The 18,338-nt window shown below is 41.7% G+C and overlaps 3 protein-coding genes and 1 long non-coding RNA gene across 5 annotated transcripts; 1 reads left to right on the top strand and 3 right to left on the bottom strand.

Moving 5' to 3' along the window:
* Nucleotides 1-64: 64 nt before the first annotated feature.
* Nucleotides 65-3,307, bottom strand: tmed1b (transmembrane p24 trafficking protein 1b). Its single transcript, XM_086119381.1, has 5 exons — nucleotides 3,031-3,307; nucleotides 2,186-2,283; nucleotides 1,896-2,085; nucleotides 1,608-1,775; nucleotides 65-1,531 (listed from the first exon to the last, which is right to left on the bottom strand). The coding sequence occupies exons 1-5, from the start codon at nucleotides 3,211-3,213 to the stop codon at nucleotides 1,481-1,483; spliced, it is 690 nt and encodes a 229-aa protein (XP_085975507.1). The 5' UTR covers nucleotides 3,214-3,307; the 3' UTR covers nucleotides 65-1,480.
* A 3,751-nt stretch (nucleotides 3,308-7,058) lies between these two features.
* Nucleotides 7,059-7,826, bottom strand: LOC147200439 (uncharacterized). The gene is made up of 3 exons (XR_015101906.1): nucleotides 7,727-7,826; nucleotides 7,424-7,499; nucleotides 7,059-7,179 (listed from the first exon to the last, which is right to left on the bottom strand). It is a non-coding gene; the product is annotated as an uncharacterized LOC147200439 (long non-coding RNA).
* tnfsf14b (TNF superfamily member 14b) lies at nucleotides 7,175-10,847 on the top strand. Of its 2 annotated transcripts, none has more exons than XM_086120956.1 (8): nucleotides 7,175-7,282; nucleotides 7,403-7,492; nucleotides 7,794-8,013; nucleotides 9,345-9,413; nucleotides 9,497-9,512; nucleotides 10,063-10,128; nucleotides 10,267-10,504; nucleotides 10,623-10,847. In XM_086120956.1, the coding sequence occupies exons 1-8, from the start codon at nucleotides 7,230-7,232 to the stop codon at nucleotides 10,822-10,824; spliced, it is 954 nt and encodes a 317-aa protein (XP_085977082.1). In that variant the 5' UTR covers nucleotides 7,175-7,229; the 3' UTR covers nucleotides 10,825-10,847. The 2 variants fall into 2 exon arrangements, with proteins under 2 accessions (XP_085977082.1, XP_085977081.1); XM_086120955.1 differs by having other exon boundaries at nucleotides 9,497-9,530.
* A 1,940-nt stretch (nucleotides 10,848-12,787) lies between these two features.
* LOC147200437 (uncharacterized) lies at nucleotides 12,788-17,908 on the bottom strand. The gene is made up of 4 exons (XM_086121025.1): nucleotides 16,144-17,908; nucleotides 15,692-16,067; nucleotides 15,559-15,592; nucleotides 12,788-14,296 (listed from the first exon to the last, which is right to left on the bottom strand). Exons 1-4 carry the CDS (start codon nucleotides 16,179-16,181, stop codon nucleotides 13,914-13,916), a joined length of 831 nt encoding a protein of 276 aa, XP_085977151.1. The 5' UTR covers nucleotides 16,182-17,908; the 3' UTR covers nucleotides 12,788-13,913.
* Between the last annotated feature and the right edge of the window lie 430 nt (nucleotides 17,909-18,338).

The following is an 18,338-nucleotide window of genomic DNA, read 5'->3' as shown; positions in this document are numbered from 1 at the left end:
TTTGGGGTTGTCAAAACAACTTGAATCACTTCTCACCTCATTTGAAAAAGATGAACGCATATCATTGCAATATAAAACAAATGTTTATTTGTGAACAGCAAATTGCTGTAATCATAGATTTTTTTTTGTTGTAATTTTTTATGGTTTTATTGTTCAACTCAATTTTGAAGACGTCTATCTCATCAACACAAAAATTCAACAAACATTAAAATCAATGCAAAGGCTCCCATGAAAATCTTGCTTTGAGCATTTACTGTGGCAGTACCACCCACTGGATGCAATGGGCAAAACAAAAAGAAAAACAGGGCAGAGACCTTCAGCACAAAGGCACATTACCATTATGTTCCTAATTCATCTTTGGAAGCCAAACATAGATTTATATACCGTATTGGTCCGAATATAAGACGGTGTTTTTTTGCATTGAAATAAGGCTGAAAAAGTGGGGGTCGGCTAATATTCGGGATCGACATTATACCCATTCACGACACTAGATGGCGCCAGATATCATTGAAGTGAATGCTGAACTTGACTTCCCAGGCCAAAATGAACCCGTCACGAAGAATAAAAATAAAAATAGTGGTAGCACGAAGAAAAATAAAAAGAGCGGTAAGAAAGAAAAGAGAAGAAAATAATAGGATAACAGAAAATGGAGAAACGTAGCGACAATCTGGAAAAAAGTGGGTCGAAGATCGGCCAGGTTAACCGGCAGCTGAGGAGAAGTTATGATGTAATTTACATTTCAAAAACCAAAAGCCATTCATTTATGAATGTGATTGCACTTTAGTTTACATATTTAAATGTTCAGATATTAAGATTTGAATGAGGCAAAATAACATGCTTTTTCTCTCAAATATATTATCATCATTTGTTTCAGATGTACTGTAATTATTTTCTGTATAAAATTGGTGTTCAAAAAGTCTTTTTTCAAACTTGAGTCTTGAAAAAGAGGGGGTTGTCTTATAATCAGGGCTGTCTTATATTCGGACCAATACGGGATATATACAGGATATATATATATATATATATATATATATTTTTTTTAACCAGTACATTTTAGAAAAAAAAATTGTAGAACAAATTCAATACTACTGTATTGCACATTATTAATGCATATAAACTGGAAAAGCTGACAGGTTTTACAAGTCATGGACGTTTTACCTTTAGAAAAAAAAAAACATACAGCAACACTCACCATTGTTTAACTGCAAAATATACTGCAGTGCCTTTTAAAATGTATTTTTGGTATCAGCTTGTGGTAAGATTTCACATTAAAAAGGCACTAATGGAAACAAAAACGGCCACCAACGTAGAAACTGTTCTTCACTGTGAACTGTTATTGCACAGACTGGTGCGCGACAAGCTTGCGGAAGTGAACCACATCACTTGGTGCCGACAGCTGGTGCTATGTACAATGTCTCCACCCATTTGCCGTGGCTTGTGAGCCCCACCCAGCTTGTCTTGTCACATCGCAGAGTTCGTTCTACGTGCAGATCCTCCGCTTATCGTCAAACAGTTTACGCACAGTGTAGACCTGAAGGGGAAGAGGTGACAATCTTGTCAACACCAACCATATGAGTGACCAAAGGTAGGAATGAACAGCAGTTTACCTGGGTGAGGGCCACGCACAGCATCACCAGTACACTGGCACATGACCAAAACGAGACTCTCCACAGGTTGTCTTCTAGAAGATTTCGGTCCCGCGCCTCAAAAGCTCGTAATACCGTTTGCATCTGCCGACTACGTTCAAGACGTTTTTGTACAGAGTCCATGTACTCCTGAGGGAGTAAAGAGGAAATAGCCATTCAGCTGAATGCAAAATATTTTAGATTGTGATATTGTGCAAGTGGTCATAATTTTGCAGCTGGTCTGTGCTCTTTAGAAACACTGCAGCTCACTCTCATATCTTGCAACTTGTACTGCAACATGTTTTCATCCATCTCCTCTAAACCAGCCCATTCTTCATCACCGCCCACATCTCCTCCTTGCCCCTCGACATAAAGCTCGAAGAACACCATCTTTTCCGAGAAGTGGCTGAAGCTGTTATCAAAGCAGACTTGATAGTCTCCCTCCACTGTGGGCTCCACCCTGGGTAAAGAGCAAAAACAGGAAGTAAAGACAGTTGTAAATGGATGGATCCAGGAACACGATCCAGGATCTGGGTGTTATTTGAGGTTGCATAACTAACACATGAACTCCATCGGAGCGACGAGTCTCTGCGACCAATGGTGCGCCCTCTGGATTGAGGATGGTGAAATCCACATCCATTCCGGCTCCTCCAATCACCTGGAGATAAAAAAACACATCCATCCTAAACCGTTTTATCCTCACGAGGGTCACAGGCGTGCTGGAGCAGATCCTATCTGTCTTTGTGCAGTAAACCGGGTATACCCTGAACTGGTTGCCAGCCAATCGCAGGGTGCACACACACACACACACACACACACACAAACAACATTCAAACACTCACAATCACACCAAAGGACAATTTAGTCTTCTATTAACCGACCGTGTATGTTTTTTGGAATATGGGAGGAAAATGGAGTACCTGGAGAAAACCCACAATGGCACGGAGAGGAGATGCAAAATTCCTTATAGGAAGGCCTATGAGCTCCACACTGTGAAGTGGACATGCTAGGTGGTCAACCACCGTGCCGCCCCCGCAAAAAATAAAAAAACACACATCCGCACTTTTTATTTCCCTAACAGATAGACCCTCAAGCAAACAGTATTGACAATGCACGAGTGCGGGGGCCAAAACCCGTCCAAGAGCCATTTTTGGCCCGCCGCATATTCTAGTCATTAAAAAAAAACGCCTGAATCAGAAGGTCGTGAGAAAAAGTATAAAGAGAAACCTCAATATTGCACTGAAATGAAAGTGAATGACATTTTTGCTCCACGCACCTAACTGTTGATTGCATAGCTAAAGCAGCAATAGCGTCAAGCTCAGAAAGCGAACACTGAAGGGTAAAGAACTCAATATGCAATGATTAAATAGGGAGCATTAAGTTTATGGGGCACGGATACAATTACCTGATACTCGACCTCCATCGTACCATTCTGTATTGCCCGCTGGAAGAAACAATCGGATTTTCCGGCTTGTAAAAGGAAAGTGAACTCGCTGCTCTCCTCCCCGAAAACGAACACCTGCGCCAAACCCAATCCAAACACGGCGAGGAGAAGCAGTCGCGTTTTGCTCACAAGCAGAAAATCCATATCGAGAATATTATATTACGATTCCAGGTTACACTCAGACGTTCCTTGACATCGTTCTTCCGCAGGAGAACTTTTTCGTGCTTTGATTGGGTAGATAAGAAACGTCATGTCATGTGACACAGATGACCAATTAGAGGAGGCAGCGTTACACTTATCAACCAATCACGATAGAGAAATATTCACCAAGCCTTTTCGATAATTTGGCTAGGATAATTGAAAAATTTAAATACCATTTTCGGGCATTACAGTAATCTCAACGACAAGAATTGAAAGCATGCATCAGCACCTCCTTTTTACCTAGACCGAGAAATGGGCAGACTCTGGCTATATTCTTATTAAACAAAACAGATCTTAGTTAAATTTATGAGGAATAAAACTAAGATCAGAGTAAAAAATGATGCTCAGGTTCTTCACACACTGTTAAGGTTTAAAATCTTCTAGTTTTAGTAAAAGTTTCTCTCTCTGACCTTCAGGCCTGATAACTAACCCTATGTTTTGTCCTGGTTGAGCTGTAGGAAATTCTCTGCCATCGATGACTTATTATCTAAAATACCATTTAAAAGCGTATCAATTGGCTCTGTGTCATTTGTAGACACAGTGATGTACAGCTGTGTGTCCTCAGCATAGGTGTGGGTAGAATATAAAGATTCAAAAGTATTGGGCCAAACTTCCATTCATGCATGTTCTAATTTGCTTTTCCTCACGTGGGCGTGCTGGAGCCTATCCCAGCAGTCTTCGGGCAGTAGGCGGAGGACACACTGAACTGGTTCTCACCCCACGTAGACAAACAACCATTCACACTCACAATCACACCAAGGGACGATTTTGAGCATTCTATAAACCTGCCATGCATGTTTTTGGAATGTGGGAAGAAACCGGACTACCCGGGGAAAACCCACATAGGCACGGGCTGAACACGCACACTTCACACAGGAAGGCCGAAGGTGGAATCAAACCCAGCACCTCCCCACTGTGAGGCTGACATGCTAACCATTCCCCCACGTGCCTCCCTAAGGGTGAACCCCACATGTAATTTATTGCTGTTTTGAAGGAACATGTATCCATACTTACAAAGAAACATGTCTGTGAGATGGGAATAACACCAGTTAAAAGACATACCAGAAATGTCCATTAGATTTTAAGTCTTTTTTTCCATAAAATGTGATGATCTATGCAACGAAAGCAGCACCAAGGCTATGAGTTTTTTCAAGCCTCGCACCTGATATCATTTAAAATCTTTAAAAGAGCCGTCTCTGTACTATGATTCATCCTAAAAGCAGATTGATATTTCTCTCACATATTATTTGCATTTAAAAGAATAACACAATTGGAGGAAAACCATCGTTTTCTCAAATCTTACCTAAAAATGGTAAGATGGATACAGGCCTGGAAATATTAAAAATGCTGGGGTACAAACTGCTCTTCTTCAGGGGGGCTTCACCACCACCGTTTTAAAAGGCCATGGGGAACAGACTTGACCGAAGAGAGCAATTGACTATGTTTGAATATATGTTCCTTGAAGAATCCAGAAGAAGTTCTTTGGGAGTGATATGGGAATTGGATCTAAAAGACAAGTTGTTGGATTTGCGTGGGAGAAAACTCAACCAAAACTTTCCAATATTTCCTCGGGTAAAAATTACTTTGCAGGTTTATTAAAACTTACATTCTATATAATACGGAATCATTTTGCTACAGCTATTAGTAACTTATGCAAGTGTGCAAGGCTGCGGAGAAACAGAAAACACACACCCATAGACCCTGTGAAGGGAACTTTAATTTCCACCCTTAAGAAATGTAACATTCCTTTGTTCCCCAAGGATGGAAGTTGTTCTGCTTCTTTGCTCCATTGTGAGTCTCGAGCCCACCATCGTCAGATCCCGAAACCAAGCACGAACGGCCCAAATCTGCACTTACTGAGTTACAGCCAACTAAGTTTGGGGCTAAACATATCTAATTTACAAGCGGGTGGAGGGGGGAACGCCATGTTGTGAAATATGATGGGATTTTAGTAGAAAACTATTATGACAGGCTCCCAAAAGGGGTCACAAATGGGGGATCTGACCTGCGATTTTGTTTGGTTTAGTTCGTATTTTCCAAGAGGCTGTTTTATTTTTATATTGCGAGGAAATTCTTGCACTATAACCGTTACCTCCGGGACACCATACAAACACTTCCACTGTGTGCTTTCGCAATAGCTGTAAATTGAACGGCACTCATTCAAGCCCACCGCAACTGCAGACTTCCATCTGTCCACCCAACATCTTTCCACTAAACACAATAATGTATGCATATGACTTCACCATATGGAGAAAATCACGTTCAATTCCCTTTTGCAAGAAAGACAACATATTGGGTGCAAAGTTCATCACGATCACACTTGCGTTGAATATATACATTCGTGCCCTTTCTACAATCATTGATGTGAGGAAGTAATTTGGAAAACACAACTAAAACTAGATGGCCAAATTAAATTACATTAAGGGGATATATTGTGGGGGAAAATACTTTTTAATCTATGGATACAAATATTGAGAGGTATTTGCAACTTGACAACTGTAATGGTGGCCGAGTGATGAAGTGCTGTCTTCCTCTTATTACTACAGTAATTATGTGAGTTGACCACTGGAGTTTTTTTAACAGTTGTTTACACACAAACATGACAATTTTGTTGTTATATGTTCGAAAGCTGCCCGCATCTTTAGTGTTAGCGGGTGAAATTTGATCAGTGATTTAACACAGCCCACTCGTTATAATCCAGTATTGTTTTTCACCTCACAGCTAATTTAGTGTGCATTCATATCCATGGAAATGCTGATTTATTTACCTGGCCCGGTTGCCAGCCCATCAGAGGGCACACACAGACGAACAACCATCGACGCTCACCCTTTGGGACAATTTCGAGTGTTCAATCAGCCTGCCATGCATGTTTTTGGAATGTGGGAGGAAACCGGAGTACCAAGAGAAAACCCACGCAGGCCCGGCGAGAACATGCAAACTCCACACAGGAAGGCCGGAGCCGGGATTGAACCCATGACCTCTGCAATGTCAGCTTGATGCACTAACCACTGGCCCACCAGGCCACCGTAGAGATAAAAGGAATAATTGTTTTCCATGTCTTATAAACTAATGTTAGACTACAGTACACCTACCCCTAACTATTTGATTATTATTGGGGTGTTTTTAATGATTGACAGTAGTGACCTCTGTGGTGCTACGGGTGCATCTGCTGCCTATTCTTTCTGCTCTTCGACTTTGTCTTCTTCTTCTTCTTTTTATTTACTGGAACAAACCTTCAATGAAAACAAAAAACGTTGCTTAAAAATCCATGACATGCTCATGGTGCGTTTGTGTTCCCATTATTATGAATGCAACTATTCAGTGCTGCATGCAGCCCTCTTGCCACACACAAGTCCCATACAATACAGATTAGTGCTTATCTTAAAAGTCGTGTAGATTATTTGCAAGTAAAGACGTGTTGACTTCTGGTGCAGCGTCATTTGTATTTTCCACAATTTGCCACTTCACAACTGCAGGAGGAGCCCATGAGCAAGAAAAATCTGCTGCTGAAAAGCGTGTTCACACACGAGAAGGAAACATGAGCTCATGGAGAATAACTATAAATCACAATCACAACTTCCAGTATTTGTCATACTCACTACGAGGGAATACTCGCTGTCATCTAAGTGGTGACAAAGCGCATGAGGACAATTAATAGAACGTGGACTACATGTTCATGGCTGTGCAATCCATTTGTCACCTTCAAGCAGTAACACGCGTAGCCACCCAACATTGAATCAATTCCTCTTCTCCAGTATTTACATTGCTAAGATTAGTATGCCTCATTGATGAGAAACTACTATAAATATATATTCAGTACTCATTGTGGGGAGTGTCCCAGACACACAATCTTCTCTTGCTCTCGGGTTGTTTCTTCCCTGTGTCGTCTTCATTTCCTCCTTACACGAGCTTGTTTCAAAAAAACAAAAAAACAAACCCAATATTGGTGACAGCAGGATATGTGTGTGGCAAGACAGTCAGCTCAGTGTTCACCTATAGTGGTGGCTGTAAGGTGAGACATTTTTCCAAGCTCACAATATTATTCATTCATTTAATGTCTCCCATCGATGTGGTTGTTTTAATCATTTTGCGTGTTTTGTTTATTTTATTGATTTTGTTTTGTTGTCTTTAGCTGTCTTTATAGCATCCCAACCTGGGTAAATTATCTGCTGGATGTGTGGCTGAGTTCAGAAGAAACATCTGGAGCATCAATAAATCCAAGGTATTGTCTGTAAAAAAAAATACATTAAAAATAAAAATTGCTAAATGTAGTAATGTCTGTTCTCAAACGCTATACTCGTATTCTTGCAAAAGACTATAGAGTATTCACTTCCGAGAAGTGAGGTTGCATCACATGTTCCCACAGGGAGGAACCGCTATTTGTTTTGCAGGCCTTTTATGTCTGTCCATCTTTCTGTCTTCCTTTCATTATCTTTCATTTTGTGTCTAGACTTGCCTTCGAGTATGCCCGCTGCCTCCTTGCCCAGATGGGCCTTGTGACCTTGTGCCTCCTTGCGTCACAGGTGGAGCGGGAGACAGGAGATGGCAGAGGGCGGCGTGGCTCGGCACCCTCAAGTCTTTGTGGTGGACAGCCAAGCTGGCTTCTTCCCCGCTCCCAGACCTGTGAAAAAAACACGATGGACTCCGACAGCAAACAAGTTTTTTCTGCTGGTGGTGGCGCTGGCCATGCTGGGACTTGTTGTGGAGGGATGTTTTGTCTATAAACTTTACCTGATAACTGAGGTGAGGTTGATGTCTTCAAATCTTGCTCTTGTGTAGACTACGTTTCTGCATCCAAAATTTCCCTTTCCTTACGTCATGAACTCTCTCACTCTATCTTTCAGAAACACACACACACACACACGCACGCACACACACACAGACACACTCACAAGCTGAAACAACTCAACATCCCCATTTTGTTTGTTTTGGCAATCTCTCTTTAAGTCACATTGTGTCAAATGTGTCAAGTGGAAGATACGGTCTCCCACGTTCCAAAAATAAATGTCTTACATCAGGGGTGCCCATTAGGTCAATCCTGATCTACCGGTAGATCTAAGACCGGTCCCAAGTAGATCCGAAGAGTGTCGAGGAGAAAAAAAACCAAACAACCATTTGTGTGTCTTTGTACATGTTAGTAATATATTTTTTAATGTACGCTGCACCCTAATCATCCTATCAGTCTCATTTTCACAAAATAAATATTTAAAAAATAAAATAAAGCAGGTAAATCTTGAATTTACGGTGGCGCGTGATTACGTCAACGGAAGTTGTTTGCGCTCAGCAGTCTGCAATTGCAGCTTGTGATCAGAGCTGTTGTATCGTCATTATTCTCATTCAGAGTTTGCTTCGTGTACAATTCACCGAGGGCACGAGCAAAGAATAGGAATCTAGGAGGGCCCAGGGAAGCACTTTAAAATGCGTGCGCGCGCGCCGATAAGGGTAGATCCCGGCAGGTTAGTTGATCGAAAAGTATATCTTTGGTCCAAAACGTTTGGGCACCCCTGTCTTACATCATAGTTTGCACTTTATTTATTTAAAACTGTATTTAACAATACTGTAACTGTGCGAAAACAGCACAGCAGTAAATTGTTGAATAATATGATCGTAATAGCATTAAAAAAATAACAATACTTAGAAATTCCCCCGCTCCATCCCCGCCCCCGATGACGTTAACATTTCAGAACAACTCCTTCCAATAATGGTTTAAGTGTTAGGGGATGTCAATCAAAATAGTTTGGACATACTACTAGTTATTTTCAGTAAATTAAAAAAAAAGTGGATTTATATAAATATTTTGACATTAATTTACCACGGCAGGAAATTCAACGGTCATCCGCACAAAAGTTTGACATCCCCCTTTTCACTCCCATTTATATTGTACGTCAGCACATCAACCAAAAACTGTTCTGCATGTGCTTGTGATGACACCTTTTAAATCTCCTGACAAAGGGCCTCTTTTGGTTTGTAGACAACAACAACACTTCCTGCTCTTGAACTTGTGACATCTAACTGTGCTTGTCTAACTTTAACTGTGCTTTGTCTAACTTGTCTTTTCACTTTCCCCCTTGCAGGCATTTTCCATCTGTGTGTCAGATCCTCTCTGTCGAAACATGTCCAACACTAGAACATCCGCCCAGCAGGTAAGATTAAATGGTGAGTTTGTCAGTGATTAATACGTCACATTGTGCTTTTGAATTGCTAGAGTTATTTTTGTCTCTTGCAGGTTGGCCCCTTAAAAGGTCGAGTGCCATCGGAAGGTTTGATTATTATGTTGAAACTTGCACACAAAAAAACCCAAAAGCCAAAATTACAATCTGATGGGGAAAAAATGTATAATTGCCATAATTTAAACAGGCTCTTTTTATGAACACAAGTGTGTCCGTAAATAGAAAAATCTGTCATGCTTAAGTCAGTGTGGATGATAGCTGAGTCTTCTTTAGACCAAAAACTACTGGAGACGAAGTCGAGTAGGCCTCTGGTCCAGGCATGCAAATAGTAAAAACATGCCTCAGTTGCTTCATGACACAATAAGATAAGATATCCCTTTATTTGTCCCGCAATGGGGAAATTACAGTCAGAATTCAGAAAGGAAAATGCTGGGTAGGGAGAGGGAAGGGATATAATCACTCAACAATCCATTTTACACAGCTGACACAACTCTGAACAACGGATAAATCTATGATGATCCACATCCTTATTTGATGGGTAACAGATAAGATTCAAAATATTGTAGATGACTGTCATTAATCATATAGTCATACCGATTGATTTGCTCCCCTCTGGAAACAGGAGGCTCCAATGAGGTTCACCCAGTACCAACTCTGCTGGGGCCGAAGCCCTTTGCTCACCTGATATGTAAGAGTCCTCTTAATACAACACCTTCAGTGTAACACAAAATGAAGATCAAAATAGAGATAAGTGCATCTGATTAGATCGACATTTATAGCTACTGCTTGAATGCATTGGTGGACCCCTCTGTTTACTTGATGACAGGCAGCAGCGATCAGTTTGGGGAGAAAAATGTGGTGCAGTGGTTGGACAAAGATGGCGACTCCATCACCCACCAGATGGGCTACAAAAATGGCCGCCTGTTGGTGGAGAAGGACGGTTATTACTACCTCTACTCCAAAGTGCAGATAAATGCTGCAGAAGTGTGTTCGCTCATCCAGCACAAAGTGATGAAAGACACAGGAGCATACGACCAATCTATAGAACTTATGCAATCAAAGAGGTGAGTGAGCACCTTGTTTTCTTTTTCAGTTGCTAACTTGCTACACAACCATTTCAAACTGTTCTCAGTCTGAGTGGGGCCATTCAATTGCTGGCGCTATGTCGACTCTTTCCTCCAGGTCCCGCTGCTGGACTCGCGAACCTTCAAGTGTCAAGTCATCAGGTGGGGAGGATTTGTGGGACAGTTACCTGGCGGGAATTTTCCACCTGCAGTCCGGAGATCAAATTTTTGTCACAGTGGATAGCATACGCAAGTTGCGTCCAGGACCGACTGAAAATTTTATGGGCGCCTTTATGATATCTCCACAGAAACATGTTTAAAAATATATATATAACTCATCACACATGTGTTTCATTGTGATTAATTTCTTCCTTCCTTTTTCTCTGAATGTACTAGAAGCACTCCAAAAAAAAAAAAAAACCCAAATGATTGTAACCTCAAACTATATCTGATATTCAGACTAGATTATTTGTTGCATGAATAAAAATTCTCTGTATTACCACAGTATATGATTATATATATTCCGGATTGTTAAAACACTCCTAAATTTCTTTGCAATTATATTTAGTGCTCCAGGCACATACAGGCTAACCACAAACTTACAGGTCACATTACACAGTTGCAAATTTGCTGATGTGTTTTAAAACACGCGCCATGCAAAGCAATGTGTGAGTGAGTGTGTGTGTGTGTGCGTGTGTGTGCGTGTGCGTGCGGGTGTGTGTGTTAAGAGCAGGATGTGGTGAGGGATAGATGCAAAAAGGAGAGGATATAAAGGCAATCAGAAAAACAACACCCAGGTTGGTGTGGTTGACTCAGCTTTTTGCAATGTGTAAGAAACATTCAATATTCCGACTCTGGCCTTCCTGTGTGGAGTTTGCATTTTCTCCCTGTGCCTGTGTGGGTTTTCTCCGGGTACTCCGGTTTCCTCCCGCATTCCAGAAACATGCATGGCAGGTTAATGGACCGCTCTGAATTGTCCAAAAGATGTGAATGTGAGCATGAGTGGTTGTTCGTCTCTGTGTGCCCTGTGATTGGCTGACCAGTTTTGGGTGTCCTCCGCCTACTGCCCGAAGATGGCCGGAATAGGCATCAGCACATCTTTTTAGCGTCTTTAATTGAAGTTGAAATCTTACACTTTGATGACATCTTGACTTTTATTTAAAAAGGGATTGTGATGAAGTATGGAGGCAGAAGGAATAAAACTCATTGTCCAAATATGTTTCCATCGGACTGTGTAAATGTCGGTCTAGGACCTTTGCTAAAAGTATCATTCTTCAGATAAAAGTGCATGCAAGGCTGCACAGCATGGAAATTGACAAAAAGAGTCTACAAGATATGGAAACCACGCGGTAAATGGAGAGACCATGTTTAGACAGACTCTTGAAATAATTGGGTTATTTCCTGTCGTAAGCCCCGAATCAACACATCCGCATCTCCTGTGTACACCTTACAACATGAATGTTGGCCAGTATGTGGTTGGTGGTAATCTCAAAACAATTCAAAAACTGATTTACTCGGAATTTACATCTGTTCATTGAAAATAATAAATCTTCGGTGAAAAATATAACTTTCTACAGTATGTATTTAATCATACAGTACCTGTCTGGCTTTTATACATTTATCAAAAAAAAAAAAATCTCAATTTTACATCCTGCGCTGCTTGTTATGTCTTTGATTTCTCGAAAGATCTTGTCTGAATGAGATCCAGCGCAAGAATGACATCACAGACAATACATTTATTATTGTAGTTGTAGTTTTCTGTGGTGTAGAACTCTACCGCAACAACAACAAAATATATGAACGTAATTACATATTCAATGTGCAACTATAATGCAAACTATAATCACAATAATAAATGCTAAACTGATGTGGCATTTCCAACAAAATTTGCGCTGAGCATGCTGAATCTTGAAAGGTTATTCTAACCGTCTGTGCACGACATGCAAGTAACCAAAGACAAACACTTCTGGAATTTGCTTTTGATGAAATCAAGCTTACGAGTCACAATGCCGAGGAACAATTTCTATTAATTTTTTTGTTAACATTGCCACCTCGGGTGGCTATGGGCTTATTTTTTTTTAAACCAAACCACACTTTAAAATAAATAAACAGGAAGTGATGCACTGTTATTTCCCGCTACTTGCAACTAGAGGGAACTTTCCCCTTCGCGAGACACTTTTCAAATATTCCACTGATAACTTTCTCGCAATTGTTTTCACAGACGTCATTTTCTCCTTTTTACACACACACGCACAGACACACATGCAAACACAAACAGAAATATGAGCTCATATATTTATTTCCATGTTAATATGGATACAATCAGCGCGGTGCAGTTTGTCCATTGGACTTACATCGGTTCATCACATTTTGCAAGTCCACAATTTGTGCATTCAACAATACACCTGACATCCTTTGGTTACACTTTATTTGAACAATGCCCAAATCTAGAGCTAAATCTCTGTATTTTACACCTTAAATGAAACATGTACGTTCCTGTCAACCTGTTTCGCTTACTTCTGTTTGATTCTTCAGATTTGGAAATTAACTACAAGTGCATGGAATTGGTTGACGGCAGTCACTGACTCCCGAGCATGCATGGAAGGATTTAGTTCAGTCAGAAACGGCGCGAATGGGAGACTGAATTGTTGACAGTCGTCTATATGTGCCTGATTGGCGACCGGTTTGTGGGAGTGCTTCATCCCAAGAAAGTTGGGATCGACTCCATCACGCATGAACCCTAAACAGGATCAGCAGTGCAGCGAATGGATGAATATGTGGATGACAAGAAAAGCTTCATCAATTCAATCAATTCTTTTTGAGTGAAAATTCAAGTTGATCTTACACAAGCTTGTATTTACATGTTAGTTTGTGTTTATTGAGCAAAACTGAACTGCTCCGTAAATATTTTGGGGCTCTTTTTTCCCCCCTCAATCTTTGTTTGCAAAACTAATCACGCCTTCGACTTTCTATTGTGTTATTACCCAAGCAATGATTTACAGTCAGTGTTGCAGTGCTGCCAACTGATCTTGACTGGTGTTTATCCAACATGTCATGAAGTGAAACCAGAAGACAATCTCAAAGCCATTTATAAAACAAAAACAGAACAGCAACTCAAAAAAAAAAAGTGGATTGCACATTAACACTAATGTAGTGTTCTTAACATATAATAGCATCGCATTTGACATAGAGCAACCTGCAACATAAATAGTCCCATCTTGCCAAATAAATATGCAAATTATTACAAAGAGGCAGTCAGTGTCGAGTCCATATCTGCTTCCTGATTGCAACATCTCTTCTTCTTTTTTTTCCCCACGTGAGCTCTGCAAAGTCTTTCACACGATACTCTTGTTTTGTTCTTTCCTTGGATTACTTACAGGTCACAGGGAGGCGGTTCTGATGTCAGATATTAGTCCACGAGGAACATGCCCAAATTGGAACCAGTGAGCTCCAGCTTCCAGTCCTGCAGTCCCTCTTTCGGTATACTCATGTGGGTGAGCAGCCGCGTGTTGCCGTCCAACCAGCCCACTGTCCAACAATTCTTGCTCTGTGGTAGCGGCTCTGCGCGAAGCTCCACTTGGCAGCTCAGTGTGTCTCCCACACGCACGCTGAGGAGGCCGGCATTGCAATTGTACGTACAGGTCAGGTTGAGGTTCAAGTAGATGAAGTAAATCCCCGCGTGTCGAGGCCACAGCGAGTGTTGCTTTGAGTCAAAATGAAATTTGCTTCCAATCGACTTCTCAGTGCCGTAGTGGACTGGATCCCACTGAACGGTTGAGTTGATCAACTTGCCTGCAAAAAGAGACAAACGCATCCAATTAGGGACATTCCCTTCCTTCATTTACAGAACCGGAGACGTCAGAACAAGGCAGGCAATTTAGACAACTGCCAAAGGCCCCAAGCTGAAGGGGCAGCTGAGAGGCAGCTGACATTAATCCATATCAAGGACAAGACAATTGTCCTGCATAGCTTAGGTTCGCTTTCAATATCCATTCATAAATTGCACGTTAAATGGTCTTTTGTTGTTGCAATGTATGTGAGGTTTGCTTTCGGAAATAATTGTTTCATCCATCCATTATCTGATCCGCTTATCCTCATGAGGGTCACGGGCATGCTGGAGCCTATCCCAGCTGCCTTTGGGCAGTAGGCTGGTTGCCAGCCAATTGCAGGGAACACAAAGACAAACAGCCCTTCATGCTCACAATCACAGCTCGGGACGATCTAGACTTGAGTGTTCAATCAACCTACCCTGTGTGTTTTGTTGGAATATGGGAGGAAACTGGAGTACCAGGAGAAAACCGGCGCAAGCACGGGGAGAACATGTAAACTCCACACAGGAAGGCCGGAGCCGGATTCAAACCGACAACCTCAACGAGGTGATTCTCAATCAGCTTTCATTGATCTCAGTGAATGTTCATTTCCCCTTCGGTCAATGAGGGAGGACATGGCGTCTGTTCATGTTTTATATTGATGACTGTTGGACCTCAAATTCACTTCAAATGTGATGAGATGACTGATATTTGACATTTTAAGATTTTGTTCATTTCTATTTTTACATAAATAATCTCTATTCTGAACATGCAATGCCACAACTAATAATACACATGAATGGTATGTAGTCATCAGTAAGAGTGTCGTTGATAGAGCAAGGAGCCACGCTGCTAACTGATTTGAAATTTGCACAATAAGGCAGTACGCTAGAAGATTGCTCATGACAATGGAAACGGATATTAAATAACTTTCCTAGATTCTAAAGTGAGCAAAAAATCATATTGTAAAATAATGAGGCTAGAATATCTTATTGCTTCCACTGCAGAGTTGACATCCGGATATCCGCCTTCGTCCCACATTCCAAAACCATGCATGTTAGATTAATTGAAAACTCGAAATTATCAGGAGGTGTTAATGGTTGTATCCGTATAGGGTGCACAGTCCCTGCGCCGCCTTTCGCCCAGAATCAGCTGCTACAGCTAGACCCTAATTAGGATTCGCGCTGGAGAAAAGGGATGGATGATTTTCAAACACATTTCACCCAAAATAATAAATGGACTTACTTGAGACTGCCTCCAAGAACGCAAAGTTTTGCATCTGTCAACAGACAAACAACAATGGCATAGTACGTCATATATTGTGCAAAAGAGGAAAAAGCATTTGAGTGATATGTCTTATTTAAAATCCAAAATGAACCTTGTATGCCGGGCTCGATGCGAGTCCTCTGAGTTCTTCCGGAGCAGATTGAAACGGCGGCAGCCGTGAGTCCACAGTGGAGCGCAGCTCCATCAGCACCGGGATGCAAGCTACAGCCAGGGCAGTGAGCGCTGCAAACAGGACGAGGATTGACACGAGCATGCACACGTCCAGACAACGACCACGATCGCGGCTTCTCTTCTCCGGACACTCAATGTCCATGTCTTTTGGTCTATGTCCCAACAATGCGCACATGAGCTCGGTTGAGGTGACAAGACGTCTAATTGTAGCGGGTAACTTCCACAGGATGGCGGCTCTTTCTGCACCACAGTCCGGTCCGGCCCACGGGATTGAACAGAGTGTCGCCGAGCCGGCCCTTTTATAGCCAAAAGGCGAGAGTTCGGTTTCACACAAAAGGAAAAATCACGGAAGTCATGGGTTTCCCTCCTTACCTTATTCTCACGCCGCCGCCTCCTCCTCCACCATGCATTGCCCGGGGGCGTGAAAACTTTCCGAGACTCCTCGATGTTTCGCAACCGCTTGCGCCGCATAATTTATTTTGAGACGGAGGAAGTGATACCGGTTCCACTCTCCGCCATACTGTCAAAATGCCAAAAAGAAAGAAAGAAAAAAAGAGCAACAAAACAAAAAGCGAATATACGAAAAAATAAAAAATAAAAGCAACAGACCCGATAAAATCGGTAAACAACGCCAGTAAAAAAAAGCACCTGCTAAATCTAAAAATAAACGAATGAACAGAACAACAACAACAACAACAAAAACACCGGTATTGGGGGGAGAGGGTGGTCGGGGTGCGGGGGACGCTGTGCAGGTATGGATGGAGTGTAGCGCTTGAGTTACATCATTGGAATAAGAGAGGAAAAACGTTTTCTGGCGCAATTTTGGCACATCCACACCAAACGGTTTCGCCTCCCATGCCAGCCAATCATATTAATGCATTCATGTGACGTCAGGAATTCCCCGTCATGTGGGTGAGTGGTTGACGCAACTCAGAGAGCGAAAGGAGGCACAATCGCTTTCCGCACGTCTTTTCGATTGCATTTGTATTGTATTGCCTATCCAGAACTTATTTGATGACTGTCTGTTCAAATCTAAACAGTTAGCAAACAAGAAGAGGATACTTTTCTGTCAAACTGTTTATGAAAATAGCCATTGTTAAAAACTTTTGATATTTTAAAATTGCTGCTGCATACTGTGAAATCCTTTGGCAAATTATTTTTTCCCCCTCCAGTGGATTAAGATCTGGTGGCAGAGTGTGTTCAGCACGTCTGCCTCTTAGCCAAACCCACACATGCTGTGAATCTTGGCTCATGCTTTCTGTGTGGAATTTGTACGTTTTCCCCAGCATTCCATGGGTTTTCTCTACCAGTACATGCTCCTGTTCCGTTTTCTCCTAGATTCCCAAAAACACGCTTCTAAGTGAACTGAAGCACTTACATTGCTCTTGGGTGTGAACAAGGCTGCACTGGTGCAAGAAAATGGACCCCGGACTTTGACCCGCGTTGCGGGGGCGCGCGCAACGAACAAGCTCACAAACTCGCACTGACGTCAGCACGCGTGTGCATCACAATCAAGCAGACCCGTTCGTAAATGGGGCACATGGTATGCATGGTGGTGTGGCGTGGGGGTGTCAATTCTTTAATATTTATTGTTCGTGATAAACCTCTACTCCACTCTTAGTAAGAGTCAAAATGTCAGAAATAAGGGTAGGTCCACTTAAGCCCTTACAGCATTTTATTTGCTACAATAAAATATATTTTTTTATACTGTACTGACTTACATGCTGTCTTGCCCCTGGAGAAAACAACCTGGAGCCGTCCCTGTTTCTCGCAAAAATGTTTTTGCTTGATAACATTTTGTGTGTCTATGAGTCCACTATCTTGCATGTTTTGTGTTTTTTTTCTTTCTTTGTTTGTTTGCTTGTTTTTGTATTGTGCTACTCGCCGACAGTACTACGCTTCTCATTGGTCAAGCCAGAAATTGCAGTCTTAACGGCAACTTTGATTGGCTAGGCTCGGCAGTACATTTACAAGGAAACACGGTATTGTAAAATAATCTGAAAAGTTCGTAAAGTTGTTTTTTCCCCCAATATTTTAATAAACGTTTGACTCTCACCCCTTTACTGGGTCATCAAACGACATGATAAAGAGCCCAGACTAGTGGCACTGCCGCTCCTACAGTCCCTTGTCTTGAATGGCCCCCTTCGCGACAACCGCTGGCAAGTATTATTACAGTCAACATTTACAATATATATATACACATTGATGCCTTCTTGATTGTGTCTATGCCTCAGCTGCATATGGTGTGGCAAAGTGAAGCTAGCTGTGGTGATGTCTCATTCACCTGTGCAGCCATTGGAGATATATGATCAAGCCGGAACTAATTGGATTAATATCAAACCATTGCTTTCAATTGCATTAAGTTATTCTTGGATGGCATTCTGTTAGTATTGACAGACATCCGTTAATCCATCATTGATGGGGACCTGTTTTGCTGACGAATGATGAATAATGGGAAACTCCCAAAAACTCACATACTCGACTTCCGATTTGGCACTTATTGACTAGAGACGTGTTTTCCTCTCGCTCTATATAACTTCCAAATTTGACTCCCATTTGTATAAGAA

This window comes from Hippocampus guttulatus, chromosome 9 (assembly GCF_054856545.1).
Source record: "Hippocampus guttulatus isolate MCC_2025c chromosome 9, RoL_Hgut_1.0, whole genome shotgun sequence".
Classification (NCBI taxonomy): Eukaryota; Metazoa; Chordata; class Actinopteri; order Syngnathiformes; family Syngnathidae; genus Hippocampus; species Hippocampus guttulatus.
Note: the sequence above shows the minus strand (reverse complement) of the source record. Positions and strands in the feature narration are given on the sequence as shown.

Bases quoted from the DNA above. Each gene is read 5' to 3' on its own strand.
- LOC147200437 (XM_086121025.1), bottom strand. From the start codon at position 16,181: ATGCATGGTGGAGGAGGAGGCGGCGGCGTGAGAATAAG. The intron at 16,068-16,143 runs GTAAGGAGGGAA...TGGCTATAAAAG, and splicing joins GGCGGCGGCGTGAGAATAAG to GGCCGGCTCGGCGACACTCT. The intron at 14,297-15,558 runs GTAAGTCCATTT...CTCTTTTTGCAG, and splicing joins GTTCTTGGAGGCAGTCTCAA to GCAAGTTGATCAACTCAACC.
- tmed1b (XM_086119381.1), bottom strand. From the start codon at position 3,213: ATGGATTTTCTGCTTGTGAGCAAAACGCGACTGCTTCTCCTCGCCGTG. The intron at 2,086-2,185 runs GTTAGTTATGCA...CTCTTTACCCAG, and splicing joins CGCTCCGATGGAGTTCATGT to GGTGGAGCCCACAGTGGAGG. The intron at 1,532-1,607 runs GTAAACTGCTGT...CTTCCCCTTCAG, and splicing joins TGTGCGTGGCCCTCACCCAG to GTCTACACTGTGCGTAAACT.
- tnfsf14b (XM_086120955.1), top strand. From the start codon at position 7,230: ATGTGTGTGGCAAGACAGTCAGCTCAGTGTTCACCTATAGTGGTGGCT. The intron at 7,493-7,793 runs GTATTGTCTGTA...CTTGCGTCACAG, and splicing joins GGAGCATCAATAAATCCAAG to GTGGAGCGGGAGACAGGAGA. The intron at 10,129-10,266 runs GTAAGAGTCCTC...ACTTGATGACAG, and splicing joins GCCCTTTGCTCACCTGATAT to GCAGCAGCGATCAGTTTGGG.